Here is a 13,581-nt window from a genome sequence, read left to right as displayed (position 1 = left end):
CAATTAACCTCCCTGTGATTCGACCCCGGTCTTGCCGGGTTATTTATTACTTCGACACTCCTGCACTTGGGAAAAGACATCAATCTTTTAGTTGTGTCAAGTATCGCGGGCCACCACGAACTACCGGCAGCACCACCGCTCCAAGTAAGCCTCCTCCCTACCCTTTATTTCCTTACCATTCGTATATATTTTTACATGCAAAATGTAATTTCACGTTCTGCTACAAAAATACAGTGTGGGCTGGCTATTGTATTGATGCACAGTAACTAGCTCATTTGGGCCTAGGCTGGGACATGAGCCCAGCCCACAGTAGATGAGTCGGATCCGGCCCAACCCACAAAGGTTGTGCCAGGTCTGGTCTAGTTTATTTTTTATAAAAAAATTCAAAAATATTTTTTTCTTTAGAATTTTATAATTTTCCAACATAGTTTTTATATCATTTTGATTAATATCAGGCATTATTTTACATCGTAAAAATATAAATGTGGTATTAAAATACCTGGTTTTCATCAAAATTCCAAAAATACAAAAAAATTGAAAAAAATGTTTTTTTCCATATACCAAGTGTCTTAAAGCTAAAAAAATCATTTTGTATTTTTCATTAAAAAAAAAACAATGTCTTAGCATATATTTTGGCTTTAATATCTAGTTTATTAAAGTCAAAAGAACATTGACCAAAATTTTAAAAACAACAAAAATTTTATTTTATTTTTGTTTTGGTATCAGGGATTATGAATTTATATGTAAAATGGATTCCCGGTATTAAAAAGATATTTTTTTACAACATTAAATAATTAGGTTCTTACCCGATAAGATAAGAATCTCATTATAGAGGAGTTTTCTTAAACCTTAGACAAACCAATAATTAAAAACCACAACAAAATCTTAGAGTTTATCAGACAAAACGATGCAGCTTACCTTAGGTAGGGCGTATTTGGAGTACTAATACCTTCTCTTGATGCAACTAGTCTCCATATCTCATCTCTAGGACTAGTTAGGGTTCCTAGTAACTAGAATACTAGATGGAGACTCCCATTTTAATTTTCCACTAATAAGAGACAAGAATTTCTTGTCTTTCCATATTTTGCCAGAATATACTATGTATCTGTCTATACTTATAAATTTTTTAAGGGGTGGACGATCGTTGCGACACCGTATATATGTGATAGTGTTTAGTCACTAGACGACTCTATAGATATTATCAATGTGTTAATGCTTGCACTGCATGCATTAACGACTCTTTTTGTAATAATATTTATTTTAGAAAATTACAAAATCATCCTTCGATTAATATGATAATAAAATGATAAAATGATAAAAATACTCATGCATATAAGTTAAAGAAAAATATTTTTTAAAGGTATTTATGTTATTTTACTATGCTTAGAATATTAAAAATACAAAAATAGCTCTAAAAATCAATTTTTTAAAAAATGATTATAAGGGTAATGAAGTCATTTTACTATGCATAATAAATGTGAAAAGATTGATCTATCCCCCATCAATATGATTTTGACTGATGAACCTATGTGTGAAAGATCATATTACCCCAAATAACTAATTATTTGATTATTTAGAAGGGAAAAATAGTTTTTTTACTACAAATTGCTATAATGCTTTTTTCATATTTTTCATAATTACTTATATTGACTCAAATATCTGTATTTCTCATTATCTTATTTCATTTATCTTTTTAATTAAAATTAAGCAATGTTATGGTACATTAGAATCTCCTAATTTTTATGTATTTATATAAAACTTTTAATGTTATCCTTTTTTTACTTTTGTTATTATTGACACTAAGTTAGAAAACTTTGTTTTAGTTTATGTGAAAGGTTTTTTTTTCTTTTTGAGTAGAGTAATTCTTATTAATGAAAAATTCAACCATTAAATTTGTAGGACCCACTTGAGAATTAATTTGTTTGGAATGTGACATGGAGAAAAATATTAAGAAAATTTAACACTATTATTTTAATCATATTGAATACAAAATTTAATTTATTACATAATAATTCCAATATTATATATGATTTTTAAACCTTATAACATTTTCTTCTTTTCTTACCCTACCATACTTCATATCCAAATATATATTCTATCAAATTACTAGATGATGACTCTAATTTTTCATATATATTTTCATTTTATTTTAAAGTCTCATTTTTGTTTAAGTACAATGATATGGTGTAAATATATGATCACCCGTAGCTTTCTAGTAGGGGGTATTATATCCTTATATTTAAAAGACTTGAAAAACAAAGAGCCATAAAAAATATAGATGAATTAAAAAAGAACCATAGCTCCAAAAGTTTTAGGACTTGCATTAAACATAAGTAGAGTAAAGAGGTGTATATAGCTAGTAAGTTTAATGTTCATCAATTTAAAAGCATCCCCGAGGAATTAGAGCAAACAAATAATTACGTAGATGTTAGGTAACTCAAGAAAACCTTTAAAGAGAAGGATTTTACTAAGAAAGAGTGATATAAGCCCTCTTTAGTTAATATTTGTGGTGTTATAGACCCCTGGTTGAGGTTTTGAGTCTAGGTTGAGTCACCATAATAAAGGTAGGTTAAGAAGGAGAGAGTGTTATGATTTTTCTCTTAAGATGAGTGTTAGATAATATAGTTGGATTAGGAGAAATCTTATACTTTATAGTTGAAGAGTAAGAAGCAACATCTTTCTTTGTCCTCTTGTGCTTTTTTATTGCTAGCCTCTCTATTACACCTCTAAAATTTATCTTCCTTCCTAATCTTGCTTATAATCTCTTTGATATCCCATAGGCTTGGTTTTAGACCGTCTAGGCCTTAAATTATATTCTCACCTTTTGGATGGACTATAAACTTAATTCTTTTTTATCCTTATATCTTTCTTTTTCTTCTTTAAAGGGCCAATTGTATCAGTCTTTTTGGTTAACCTCTAAGTTTGGGTCCATTTACACCAATATAGAGATAATACATAAGAAATTAGTGAAAAAATAAATAATGGGTTTTCTAATGACACATTCACTAAATTGTTTTCTAGTGACAATCCCATCACCAAGAGATTGATTTGTACTCAAACAAAGATTAGAATAAATGTTCATTTAAGAACCTCTCTATCTTTGATAGGCCTAATTTCAAATTATAGAGATCTTATAGGATCTTTAAAATATTAGGCGCCCTTACGCCTTTTAGGTTCCTCATGTAAAGATTTTTTCTCTATACTTCATCATATATCATTCTCCTCTATATTATTTCATATAATATATTTTTCTTTAGAACATCCTAAATATAAGACCTTTGGCTTATAAAGAAGAAATATAAAACTAAGTTAGTTCACACTTTCTGTTAATGGATCTGAATAACAAATAGTAGTGTCTAAGCACTATTAGTAATGGCTCTTCACTAAGCTGCCTCATGTACACATCAAAGATAACCATAATGACCCATTCATTAAAGTGCAACTAGCTTATATAAAAGTTATAATAATAAAAAAAAAACATTCTAAGAAAACTTGAACAAGAGGAACACATACCCATATCTTAACATATCGAAGAGTATAATGATCTTTATTTTCCCTAAACAAGCCTTTTAGACTATCTACTTGTCTTGTTTTAATGTAAAGACATCCGACCTATACGCCCTAGAATTTGTTCTAAGTGACAATGCTAGAGTAAGTATCCTCTAACTAGTATTAGGTCATCTGACAATCTTAAAAACATCATATATTTTTATTGAGTGTCTTATATCCCCTTTTAAAGGTTCCTTAGCCCTAAATCTAGATGGTTTGAAGGTCTCCCTACTTAGGGTAGCTTCTAACCCATATTATACTCAAAATAAATCAACTACATCTAAACAGAAGTGAAGAAAAATCAGATTAACCTTAATAAACATTAAATTCTGATAAAATATCACTAAAAACTATTTTATGAAGGTCAATAACATAACAAGGAAAATTCTTGTGACTATCTTGGCATGATTTGGAGGTATTCATGGTGGTTCAATGGGTTTTTTAATCCCTTTATAGTGGTCACTCTTTAACTCTCTCTTGAAATTTTTTTATTTTAAAAAAAGAAAATAATAATTTAATCTTTTTAAAAAATAACAAGAATGAGGGTAGTGATAGAATTATTTATAGCCTAGCGTACTATAAATATAGACTTATCATTAAGACATGTGGTGATACCCTATCTAGTTTCAAAAGTTAAAAATCATCAGTTTTTTTATCTATCTCTACACACCTAAATATTGACCTTAGGGATTCACCCATATGATCATGTCATAATGACTTCTTAAAAGATGAAATAACATATTTGTGTTTGGGGTTAGGAGTTCGTACTTAGATACAAGTTAAAGTCTTTCTCTTATATCAAACATAAAGGTTTACAGATGTAAATGAATGGAATATACTTTTGAACCTCACTTTTTGGCCTAACTCATGCACATCATCATTAGACACATAAGTGGGGCCGAGGCATACTCTGCCACTTACTTGATGATGTATGAGCTTTTTTAAGAAAATAGATATTTTCTTAGAAAGATCTTATGTTTTTCTATTGTTATTTTTCTATTCTATATTATTATGCTTTTATTGTTTTTTTTTTCCTATTTGAAGGGAATAGTTTTCCTAGTTTATTTTTTCCTTTGACAAGGGGAGGCATGAATGAATAAAAATTAAATATTTTAGTTATCTCTTTATAGTTATATTGTTTTTTATCTTTGAGGATTTTGACAAATAACAAACCCCGCTATACTTTACTCCCGGTTGTATTAGATGGTATCAAATCCCAACAATTCCTTATGGTTTTGGTTGGAGGACATTAAGAATGTATATTAGAACCTAATAATTCTTCATAATTAGTTATTGTGTTATGTTGAATAATCATGGTCAAAAGAGATTCTAGAATTGGACGTACTTATGTCAGATAGGATAAAGAGGTTCTCCCTAAAAAAATATCTCAAAACCAGTATGGTATTTCTATTTGTGTCAGTTTTTATTCCTAATAGAAGGATTGATGATAAAGCAATCTACACAAAGATGTTGTATTAGAGATTCATGATGAGGTAGCCCACATAAAAGTGTTGTGTTAAGAATCCATTATGAGGTGACCCATATAAAAATGTTAGGAATTCATGATGGGATGGACCACATATAAAAGAATATTTGTGGTGGATTATGATTTTTTAGTGAAGTTTAAACTCGAGAATGAGATCCTTTCAATATAGAACATTGATGTGGAAGCTTTTTTAGGAAAATAGATATTTTTCTTAGCTGATTTTTGTTTTCTATTTTTATTTTCCTATTTCCTATTATTACTTTTTTCATTTTTTTCTTTTTGAAAGGAATAATTTTTGGAGTTTATTTCTTTTATTCGATAGTGTTATAGTTATTTAATATTTCTATATAAAAGATTGTAATAACCTTTTAGCAAATGTAAAATTGAATAAATAAAGTTTAAATATTTTAGACGTCTTTTCATAGTTATGTTATTCTTGGTTTTTAAAAGTTTTTACTTATAACAAACCTTGTTATGCCTTTCTCTTGGTTGTGTTACTTTGTCTTAACACAAATTATAATATAAGAATCTGAAAATAATAACCTAAGACTTGATAGATCCATTGTTCTATTCAGGCATTTTTTACCTGGATAAGGTTACCTACCTTTTACATTAAGCACTGTAAAGCCTAATTGACCTAAGTAGCACACTTATAGAGTAAGTAGCATAAATTATATGACTCTTAAAAAAACCCATAAGCCCAAGAAGCTTAAGTAATGGCTTAGGGTTTTGCCAAATGAGGGATCGTAAGTCTACAAGATGTCTCTCCCAACTATTTAGTGCTTAGGTTTATTTTTTAATTATCTTTTTAAAAAATTAGTACTCCATATTAAATGCTAATCGACACTAATATGATTTTTTTTGCCATGGTAAAGTCTACATAAGGGCTTTAGGATAAACCTTTAAGAAAACATGACTCACATATCATCTTTGTTTCTCAATATTAAATGCTATTATCTTAAATAATTACTTTCAAATTAGATAAAATAGTATCTTATCATCGTTATCCCTCTCTCCATGCAAGTTAATATATTTCATGATTATAAAAGTCCCTATAAAGCACTACATAAGGTGTTTTTACTATGAATTTTTTTTATCACTAAACCACACATTCTCTTCTTCCATTCCTAATCTTTTCTTTCATTACACCTATGTAAAAACCACAACATAGCCTGTAAGCTTTTTTTTTTTACTCTATTACAATGTTAACTTAAATATTGAAGGTTCTCGTAATCCAAAAAAAAAAAAAAACCCTTAAATTCAGTGGAGTTTTCATTGAAAAGAAAAACCAAGTGGCGCATGATTGCAAAACTAACTAGATCTTAATAAGGATGTGACAAATATTTGGTCCTACCTACCTAAAATCCAAATTCGAGGAAAGGTGTTCGGTCGCCGCGTCATGTCTGAACAGCAAATGAATTGTTAATTGTAATTAATTAATATTTAAAGGGTTAAGACCTTCAATGCCACGCTATATCTAAGTGGCTGTCTGATTCAGTTCCTCGTCCTTCTCTTCCACCTCCTCAGAAAGAAAGAATTTCACTGCCCACTTCCACCATTCATTGGAGAGAAGAGGAATAGCTCAAAATTAGTGTGCAAGTGCTATTCTAACATCGAAAGCAGAGAGTTAAGAACACTACAAAACAACGCTTTTTTAGTCACTTCCTCTGTTTCTTTAATATCCCCTCTCTTCCTCTTCCTTTTCTGGGTTTTGAGGATGTGAAGTGGCTCTCTGCTTCTTTTTTCTAGAGTTGGAATTTTTGAAGGAAGGAACCTCGAAGGTTAGTGGTAACCGACAACCTGGAAATTCTTTCAGTTCTATTTTCGGGTCTTTGATATATAAATTAGTTCCCTGTTTAGACTTCGAAATTCCCCAAAGCTCCAGAATTTTCAAGTTTCTTGAAAGAATACGTTTCTTCATTCAAAGAAAACTCTCGATATTTTATGCACTTTCTTTGTTAAGTGGACTCCACCTGGAAATTGGCAGGTTCCAGTTCCAAATTTCTCTCATCTGGACACTATTCATCAAGTTTCAACAAATCTGCTCCTCTTTGGTACGTTCTTGTATGAATACATAAATCTTCTCTTCTAGTTCTATTGAATTTTAATGAGTCTTTTGACCAATAGTCCATGGCGGCAGAGTCCATATCTGCCGCCATGCACTATTATATGGACTCTGCCGCCATGGACTATTGGTGTGTGTGTGTGTGTGTGTGTGTGTGTGTGTGTGTGTGTGTGTGTGTGTGTGTGTGTGTGTGTGTGTGTGTGTGTGTGTGTGTGTGTGTGTGTGTGTGTGTATGCTGTTTTGGTTGCGTAATTGAGACCAACTGAAAGTGTGGAAACTTTTCACTGCATTAACGGCAGCAAATTTCTGTTTTAACGGGAATTAATTTCACAAAAAAAAAAGAATTAAAAAGATGCTAATTTCTGCTTCAGCAGTTGGTATGATATTGGTCATGTTGGCATAAGATTTATGCATCAAACTAATAAATAAAGTGGAGGGAGCTTTGGGCGGTCAAATGGAGAATAAGGATACCGATGATGGTAGCTAAAGTTGGCGAATCTAATTCTTTCCCTTTTATTTTGTGTCAAAGGAATAGATTTTTGTTCTGCTGAATCTGCTAGGCTGGTTCACGAACCAATAGAATTAATATTGGCAACAAACCTTTTGTTTTGCTTTCCAAGCTCAGCTTCGATTGCAATGGCAGCCACTGCCAGGGGCCCGACCTCTTTAGTTTTATGATATTTCTCTGGTCCCTCTTGTTTTTGTTCAGCTAAACATCAGTCCTTGCATTCTTAAAAATGAAATCTTGATTTCTACTATATTCTTTTCACAGACAACAGTTTGGAAACTGGGATTTCATGAATTCTCTTCATGGGCACCTTGGAAAAAAGAAAAATTGTTCAAGTTTTACCAATACAGGATATTTTAGATCAAATTAGCACTTTAAAGTCTAGGTTTCAAGAGACTAGTGATAGAGCTTAACTTTGCTTTTCCTTGTAGCAAAAAATAAAAATAAGAAGATTTCAATGGTGTAATGTAATTGAAAACTTATTGGATGGGCTTGGGTGGTCTAGGCTTGTCTGAATGAAAATTGTCAGCTATGAAACAAAAAGGAAATAATAATAAAATCTCGAAAGGAGAGCAAACAAAAGATGATGAAAGATAAAGTAGAGAATAAAACCAAACCAACTAGGCATTCAGCAATTAGCTGTCTGTAGGGTTTTCCACATTCTTACATGTTAACCTTTAATAGTTCAATAATAGCAACCTCAGCAACATGCCATGCCTTAATTTGGTGGAAGACGGCTTCTCAAATCTCAAATGGTCACTTAAGATTTAGATGTCAAGATTTAAATCCTACTTGTAAGGCATGTTATAATATTTGTTGATTTGTAAATTGTAACCAGAAAACTAAATTCCCTTGCCAAAAACTAAAATCTCGTGGGATTCAAGCCTTACAAGCGTGAGGTTGACTAATCAATGAAAATAAGGCATTCTTGTGATGTGAACTGTCATTTAGACATGGGGTTTCTGTAGATTTGCCTGAGAGTTCTGCTAAATGGTTTGTGCAACTACGTGTTCATAGTGTTGGATCGTTCACTTCTTCGTAGATATTAGTGCTACCATGTAAGCATGTTTTGTCAACAAGAAAAGGGATTGGTGAACTGCACTGACTCGAGGGCTTAGCTTGCGAAATCATCAACATACCTGTTCTTGCCAGCCTCAGACAGGGTATTGCTCTTAAATATTTCCTTGTAATGATTTGGTGAAAAGTCCTTGGTATTTAGCTCCTTCAGCCTGCAAGTGGCTTCTCTTGCAATTCAATTACACTATAAACTTGAAATCATTATTGTTCCATGCTATTCAATTCGCAAAGTCCTACCTAGAGACACTGTATGACAGTATTAACTGTTAAGGAAATTAGTGCTGTCTGTTGAAAAAGACATGGCATGGCCACTGATAAGAGGATGCGCCATTTAACATGTCAAATGTTAAGTGTTAATACTGCTGTGACAGGAGGCGAGGCTTTCTCATTGATTGGAGAAAGTAATTACTGCTTAAATGGCTAAAGTTTGTTGGCCATACTTCGATCCTGAGTATGAGAACTTGAGCACTAGGATTAATCCTCCAAGGTACTTAACAGAATTAATTAAATAATCAATCCAAGATTCAGCTTCGTTTTTTTCTTTGTACATTCCCACATTATTTAATTTCCCTTTGTCTTTTCTTTTCTTCCTTTCTTTTTTTGTTTTGGTCAGGGTATCTGTGGACAACACTAGTTGCAGTGACAGTACTCTTATTAAGGTAATCTTTTTTGCTTTTATTGCATGGTCATCAAGGTCAGTAATACTCTGCTTAGAGCCAAGTCCTACTGAGTCTTTTTTTAGTTGTTCAGTCCAGTAACACTGCCGGTTGAAGTTTGAATACTAATTGGAGCTTCAGGTGTTGTAGGCATAAATCCTTGGTAGAAATGAAAACAGAACCTATAATGTATGGGTGGGTAAAATTTCACCGTAGGCTAGCGGGAGTCATTTTGATGCATGAATGGTAGGGGTGAGGATGCCAAATTGCTGATTATCAAACTATAAGAATGTGTCCCTTCTTCTCTAGTATTTTAATGCTTTAGGGGCCTCTACTGAAATGATTTTTGCTCTCAAACTTCCCTCCATGCTTGTGTGCTCTAATTCCTTACATGTGCTCTAATTTATTAATTACAAAGCAAATTATTATGCTTGCTATAACTTTCTCCTGGATAATCACACAGCAATGGTAAACTAAAATGCATGGAATGTGATGTATTAGGTTGACAGCATGAACAAACCAGGAATTCTCCTGGAAGTAGTGCAAATCCTAACCGATCTTGACCTCATTATCACCAAAGCTTATATCTCCTCAGATGGTGGTTGGTTCATGGACGGTATGTGTATGCTCCTATTGACTTCCCTTGTCTGCTTCATACCTAATGACTATGCAAGGCCAGTCTTCATATGCTTACTAAAATCCTTTCTGTAATCAGTTCATGTTTCACCTACTTACGAATTTATTATATGCCATATTTTGATTTTAAAAGTCTAAAGAATAGGCTCTAAAACAAGTGGTCAAAACAAGGCATCATATTACTATAGCCTTCTGCTGAATTATCTGTCCCTTGGTCACACTGAACAAGTTGGTATTTCTGATCCACAGTATTTCATGTCACTGACCAACAAGGAAAGAAGATTACAGATATTAAAACCATTGACTACATAGAGAAGGTATGCAATTCCTCTTTTTTTCCCCTCTTAAGTGCTTTTCCGCGCTTTAAATAATCAATATAGAATGTTCAGTACTGATCAGAAAAGAGTTGAACCATATTGGCGCCTGTGTTAACTGATAGTATTTTTAATACAAAAGGCTCTAGGACCTAAGGGCCAAGAAGAAGTGACTGCTTGGTCAGGCAAACCGGTTGGAGTGCACTCTGTTGGTGATCACACTGCCATCGAACTCACTGGCAGGGATCGCCCTGGTCTCTTATCTGAAATCTCTGCTGTCCTTGCCAACCTTCACTTCAATGTGGTTGCTGCTGAAGTTTGGACCCACAATAGGCGGATAGCATGTGTTGTCTATGTCAATGATGACACCACATCCCGCGCTGTAGATGACCCAACTAGATTGTCTGCAATGGAGGACCAGCTCAAGAACATTCTACGTGGGTGTGATGAAGATGAGAAGGTGGGTCGTACTAGTTTCTCCATGGGGTTCACTCATGTTGACCGGAGGCTGCACCAGATGTTGTTTGCTGATAGGGATTATGAAGGTGGAATAGTGACAACTGAGATTCATGATCCTCCTTCCTTCAAGCCAAAGATCAGAGTTGAGCATTGTGGAGAAAAAGGATACTCCGTGGTCACTGTTACATGCAAAGACCGTGCCAAGTTAATGTTTGACATAGTGTGCACTCTCACAGATATGCAATATGTAGTTTTTCATGCTACAATCTCATCTGATGCCCCCCATGCATCACAGGTACCTTTTCCCCACTGAAGGAATATGACATGTTAACTAACAACTTAAAGAAAAATTAAGAAACGTTTCTCTTTTCCTGAAAGGCATCATCATCTAGTTATGATCATGTGAGGCATGCATTATGACTCTAGAGAGTCTGTTTTCGTGTGTAGGCTCACATTTAAGATTAGGAAGTTCATGAATCTTTCGATGATGTTTTACTGGAACGCTTTGATCATTAGAGCTATCTATCTAGCTTATACAGTTTTTTACTTCATTCATGTTCTTTTTATCTTACTAAAAGCAACGTTATGCTTGTGTTTTGCAGATTTTTAACTAGTGAAATAAAAAAAAAAAAGTTCTCTTCATTTGCTTGTTGTTAAAAAAATTATCTTAATTCAAAAGTTCAAGTTGTTAGATGAGATTCCAAGATATAATTTATATTATTATTTAACATATATTTTCAAGTGAAAATCTCTATTAACTTATTCTTAATTTTATTAAATAGAATGGAATGATGAAATTTGAACTCAAATAGTGGTTAACAAGGCTTATATCACATTAAAGAACTATCTCAACTCTAAAAATTAAAATGTTAAGTGATTATTCTCCTATAGCTCATTTATGGAGTAAAATGATTGAAATGACTACTGTATCAACAGTTATGGTAAATCTCATTGCCTCTGTTGGATTTTATTGAAGCATCTGGCCTTTATACGAACTTGTAGGAGTACTATATTCGTCATATGGATGGTTGCGTGCTTGATACTGAAGGGGAGAAGGACAGGGTTATCAAATGCCTTGAAGCTGCGATTGGAAGAAGAGTGAGCGAGGTGAGTAAGCCTTCTACCTTGTAGTAAACTTCTCTGTGCTTTGCTGTCTAACATTGTGGTCTGTCTTTCGTGGTTCAGCTAAAATTAAGGATTTATAATTTTTCTTCTTTTTTCCCCCTTGTATAGTCTAGAAAAAATCTTGTATATTCCAGGTGATGCTGTACTCTGTCTTTAATGCTAAGCTAAAATAACAGAATCTTTGAGTTGTTGACCTGGAAAAAGTTTCATGATAGAATCCATTATGATAACGAAAAACATGTTTCTGCCATGGGCTTTTAGGAGAATTCAATGAAACAGAGACACCAGCAAGAAGATATAGCCATAGTTTATGCTGAAAGCTTATGAAAGTCTGTAACTGGGATTCTCACATGATACTGTACTTCATGGTTAATTTAAACATTCATCTATAACCATTTCTGAAATCACTTTTGCTTCCAAACCATGTCAGTTAGGCTCACTAAGTTGGGAATGAAAACAGCATGAAGATGGCATCTAATTATGTGTAGCAACAGTACAGCATCAATAATAGATGTCATCCTTGTTTGTAATCTTTTGCAACCTGACCTCTATCAATACACGAAGTACTTGCAGCATGCCAAAGTCTTGTCAGCCTTTTATTTTCGTTTTCTTTCTTTCTTCTCTTTGATGAATCAGAAATCAGCATTGCTAATCAACGAAGAAACTTGCAAGAGTTGAGAGATGCTAATTGCTATGGATATTAGGTCCGCTCTTAAGGTGGAAGTAAGAGAATAAAAGAGATTGGAATTATATTCAATATGCAGAACTGTATAGCGGGCCTCATAAGACCTTAGGTTTGTTTGATATTATTGTGGAATTTGATAAATTCTTTGTTTTTAAAAGCGTGAGAGGTTAATTCAAATGAAGAGAACATATTTTCTGAATCACTCTGTAAAGTTAACAAATGTTTGCAATGGCTAAGAAGGGCATAGCATTTTCTCCTTCCTCTTTCTCTTTTTACGCTAGTTAGGATTCATCTCATTTCATTTAAGCCAAACAGATGATAGTGCCTGCAGTGACACATTTCACGTAATTTTTCCTATCAGAGCGCATTCCTTGCTCAGATTACATATATTTATTTTCCCGCAACTTGCCGCCACTTAAACTTTTTTAACATGATATCAGGGTTTGAGCCTTGAGCTATGTGCAAAGGATAGAGTAGGCTTGCTTTCTGAAGTTACAAGAATTCTGCGAGAGAATGGATTATCCGTTTCAAGAGCAGGTGTCATGACAATAGGAGAGCAGGCAATGAATGTTTTCTATGTCAGAGATGCTTCTGGGAACCCAGTGGATATGAAGATCATTGAAGCCCTTCGTAGAGAAATCGGGCACACCATGATGCTTAATGTGAAGAAACCACCAGTTAGCTCACGAGAACCAGAAGCTAGAGGATGGGCCAAAACAAGTTTCTTCTTTGGGAACTTGCTGGAAAGGTTCTTGGCATGAGAACATTTCTGTATTGTAGTGACAGAAACAATGAACTGTACAGGACACTAAACCTGTTCAGTACAAAGTATGGACAGGGCTTGAAATATATTTTTTGTCCAAGGAATAAATCTTGTAAGTTCATGAAGTTTGAACTTACGAACAGTACTCTTTCTCCTTTCCCTTTTCTTATTTCTGCGACTTTCGGAATCTGATGGTGGTTCAGTAACTTACTTAGCCCACCAGGTGGGTAGCTTACCCCAGTATTAATTAGGAGGCCC

General features: G+C 33.4%; 1 protein-coding gene across 5 annotated transcripts; it reads left to right on the top strand.

Annotated features, from left to right (window-relative positions):
- The first annotated feature begins 6,441 nt into the window (after positions 1 to 6,441).
- On the top strand, positions 6,442 to 13,492 carry ACR3 (ACT domain repeat 3). 5 transcript variants are annotated; one of them, XM_011001553.1, is made up of 10 exons: positions 6,443 to 6,816; positions 7,023 to 7,089; positions 8,651 to 8,771; positions 9,057 to 9,172; positions 9,299 to 9,344; positions 9,843 to 9,957; positions 10,227 to 10,294; positions 10,434 to 11,045; positions 11,753 to 11,857; positions 13,001 to 13,492. In XM_011001553.1, the coding sequence occupies exons 4-10, from the start codon at positions 9,102 to 9,104 to the stop codon at positions 13,319 to 13,321; spliced, it is 1,338 nt and encodes a 445-aa protein (XP_010999855.1). In that variant the 5' UTR covers positions 6,443 to 6,816; positions 7,023 to 7,089; positions 8,651 to 8,771; positions 9,057 to 9,101; the 3' UTR covers positions 13,322 to 13,492. The 5 variants fall into 5 exon arrangements, with proteins under 5 accessions (XP_010999857.1, XP_010999855.1, XP_010999854.1 ...); XM_011001552.1 differs by having other exon boundaries at positions 8,626 to 8,771; XM_011001555.1 differs by lacking the exon at positions 8,651 to 8,771 and having other exon boundaries at positions 6,442 to 6,816; positions 7,023 to 7,099.
- Positions 13,493 to 13,581: the final 89 nt, after the last annotated feature.

This window comes from Populus euphratica, unplaced genomic scaffold (assembly GCF_000495115.2).
Source record: "Populus euphratica unplaced genomic scaffold, PopEup_1.0 scaffold164.1, whole genome shotgun sequence".
Classification (NCBI taxonomy): Eukaryota; Viridiplantae; Streptophyta; class Magnoliopsida; order Malpighiales; family Salicaceae; genus Populus; species Populus euphratica.
Note: the sequence above shows the minus strand (reverse complement) of the source record. Positions and strands in the feature narration are given on the sequence as shown.

Excerpts from the sequence above, each read along its gene's own strand:
- ACR3 (XM_011001555.1), top strand. The coding sequence starts at position 9,102 with ATGGCTAAAGTTTGTTGGCCATACTTCGATCCTGAGTATGAGAACTTG. Across the intron at positions 10,295-10,433 it reads CCATTGACTACATAGAGAAG|GCTCTAGGACCTAAGGGCCA; the intron begins GTATGCAATTCC and ends TTAATACAAAAG. Across the intron at positions 11,046-11,752 it reads ATGCCCCCCATGCATCACAG|GAGTACTATATTCGTCATAT; the intron begins GTACCTTTTCCC and ends ACGAACTTGTAG.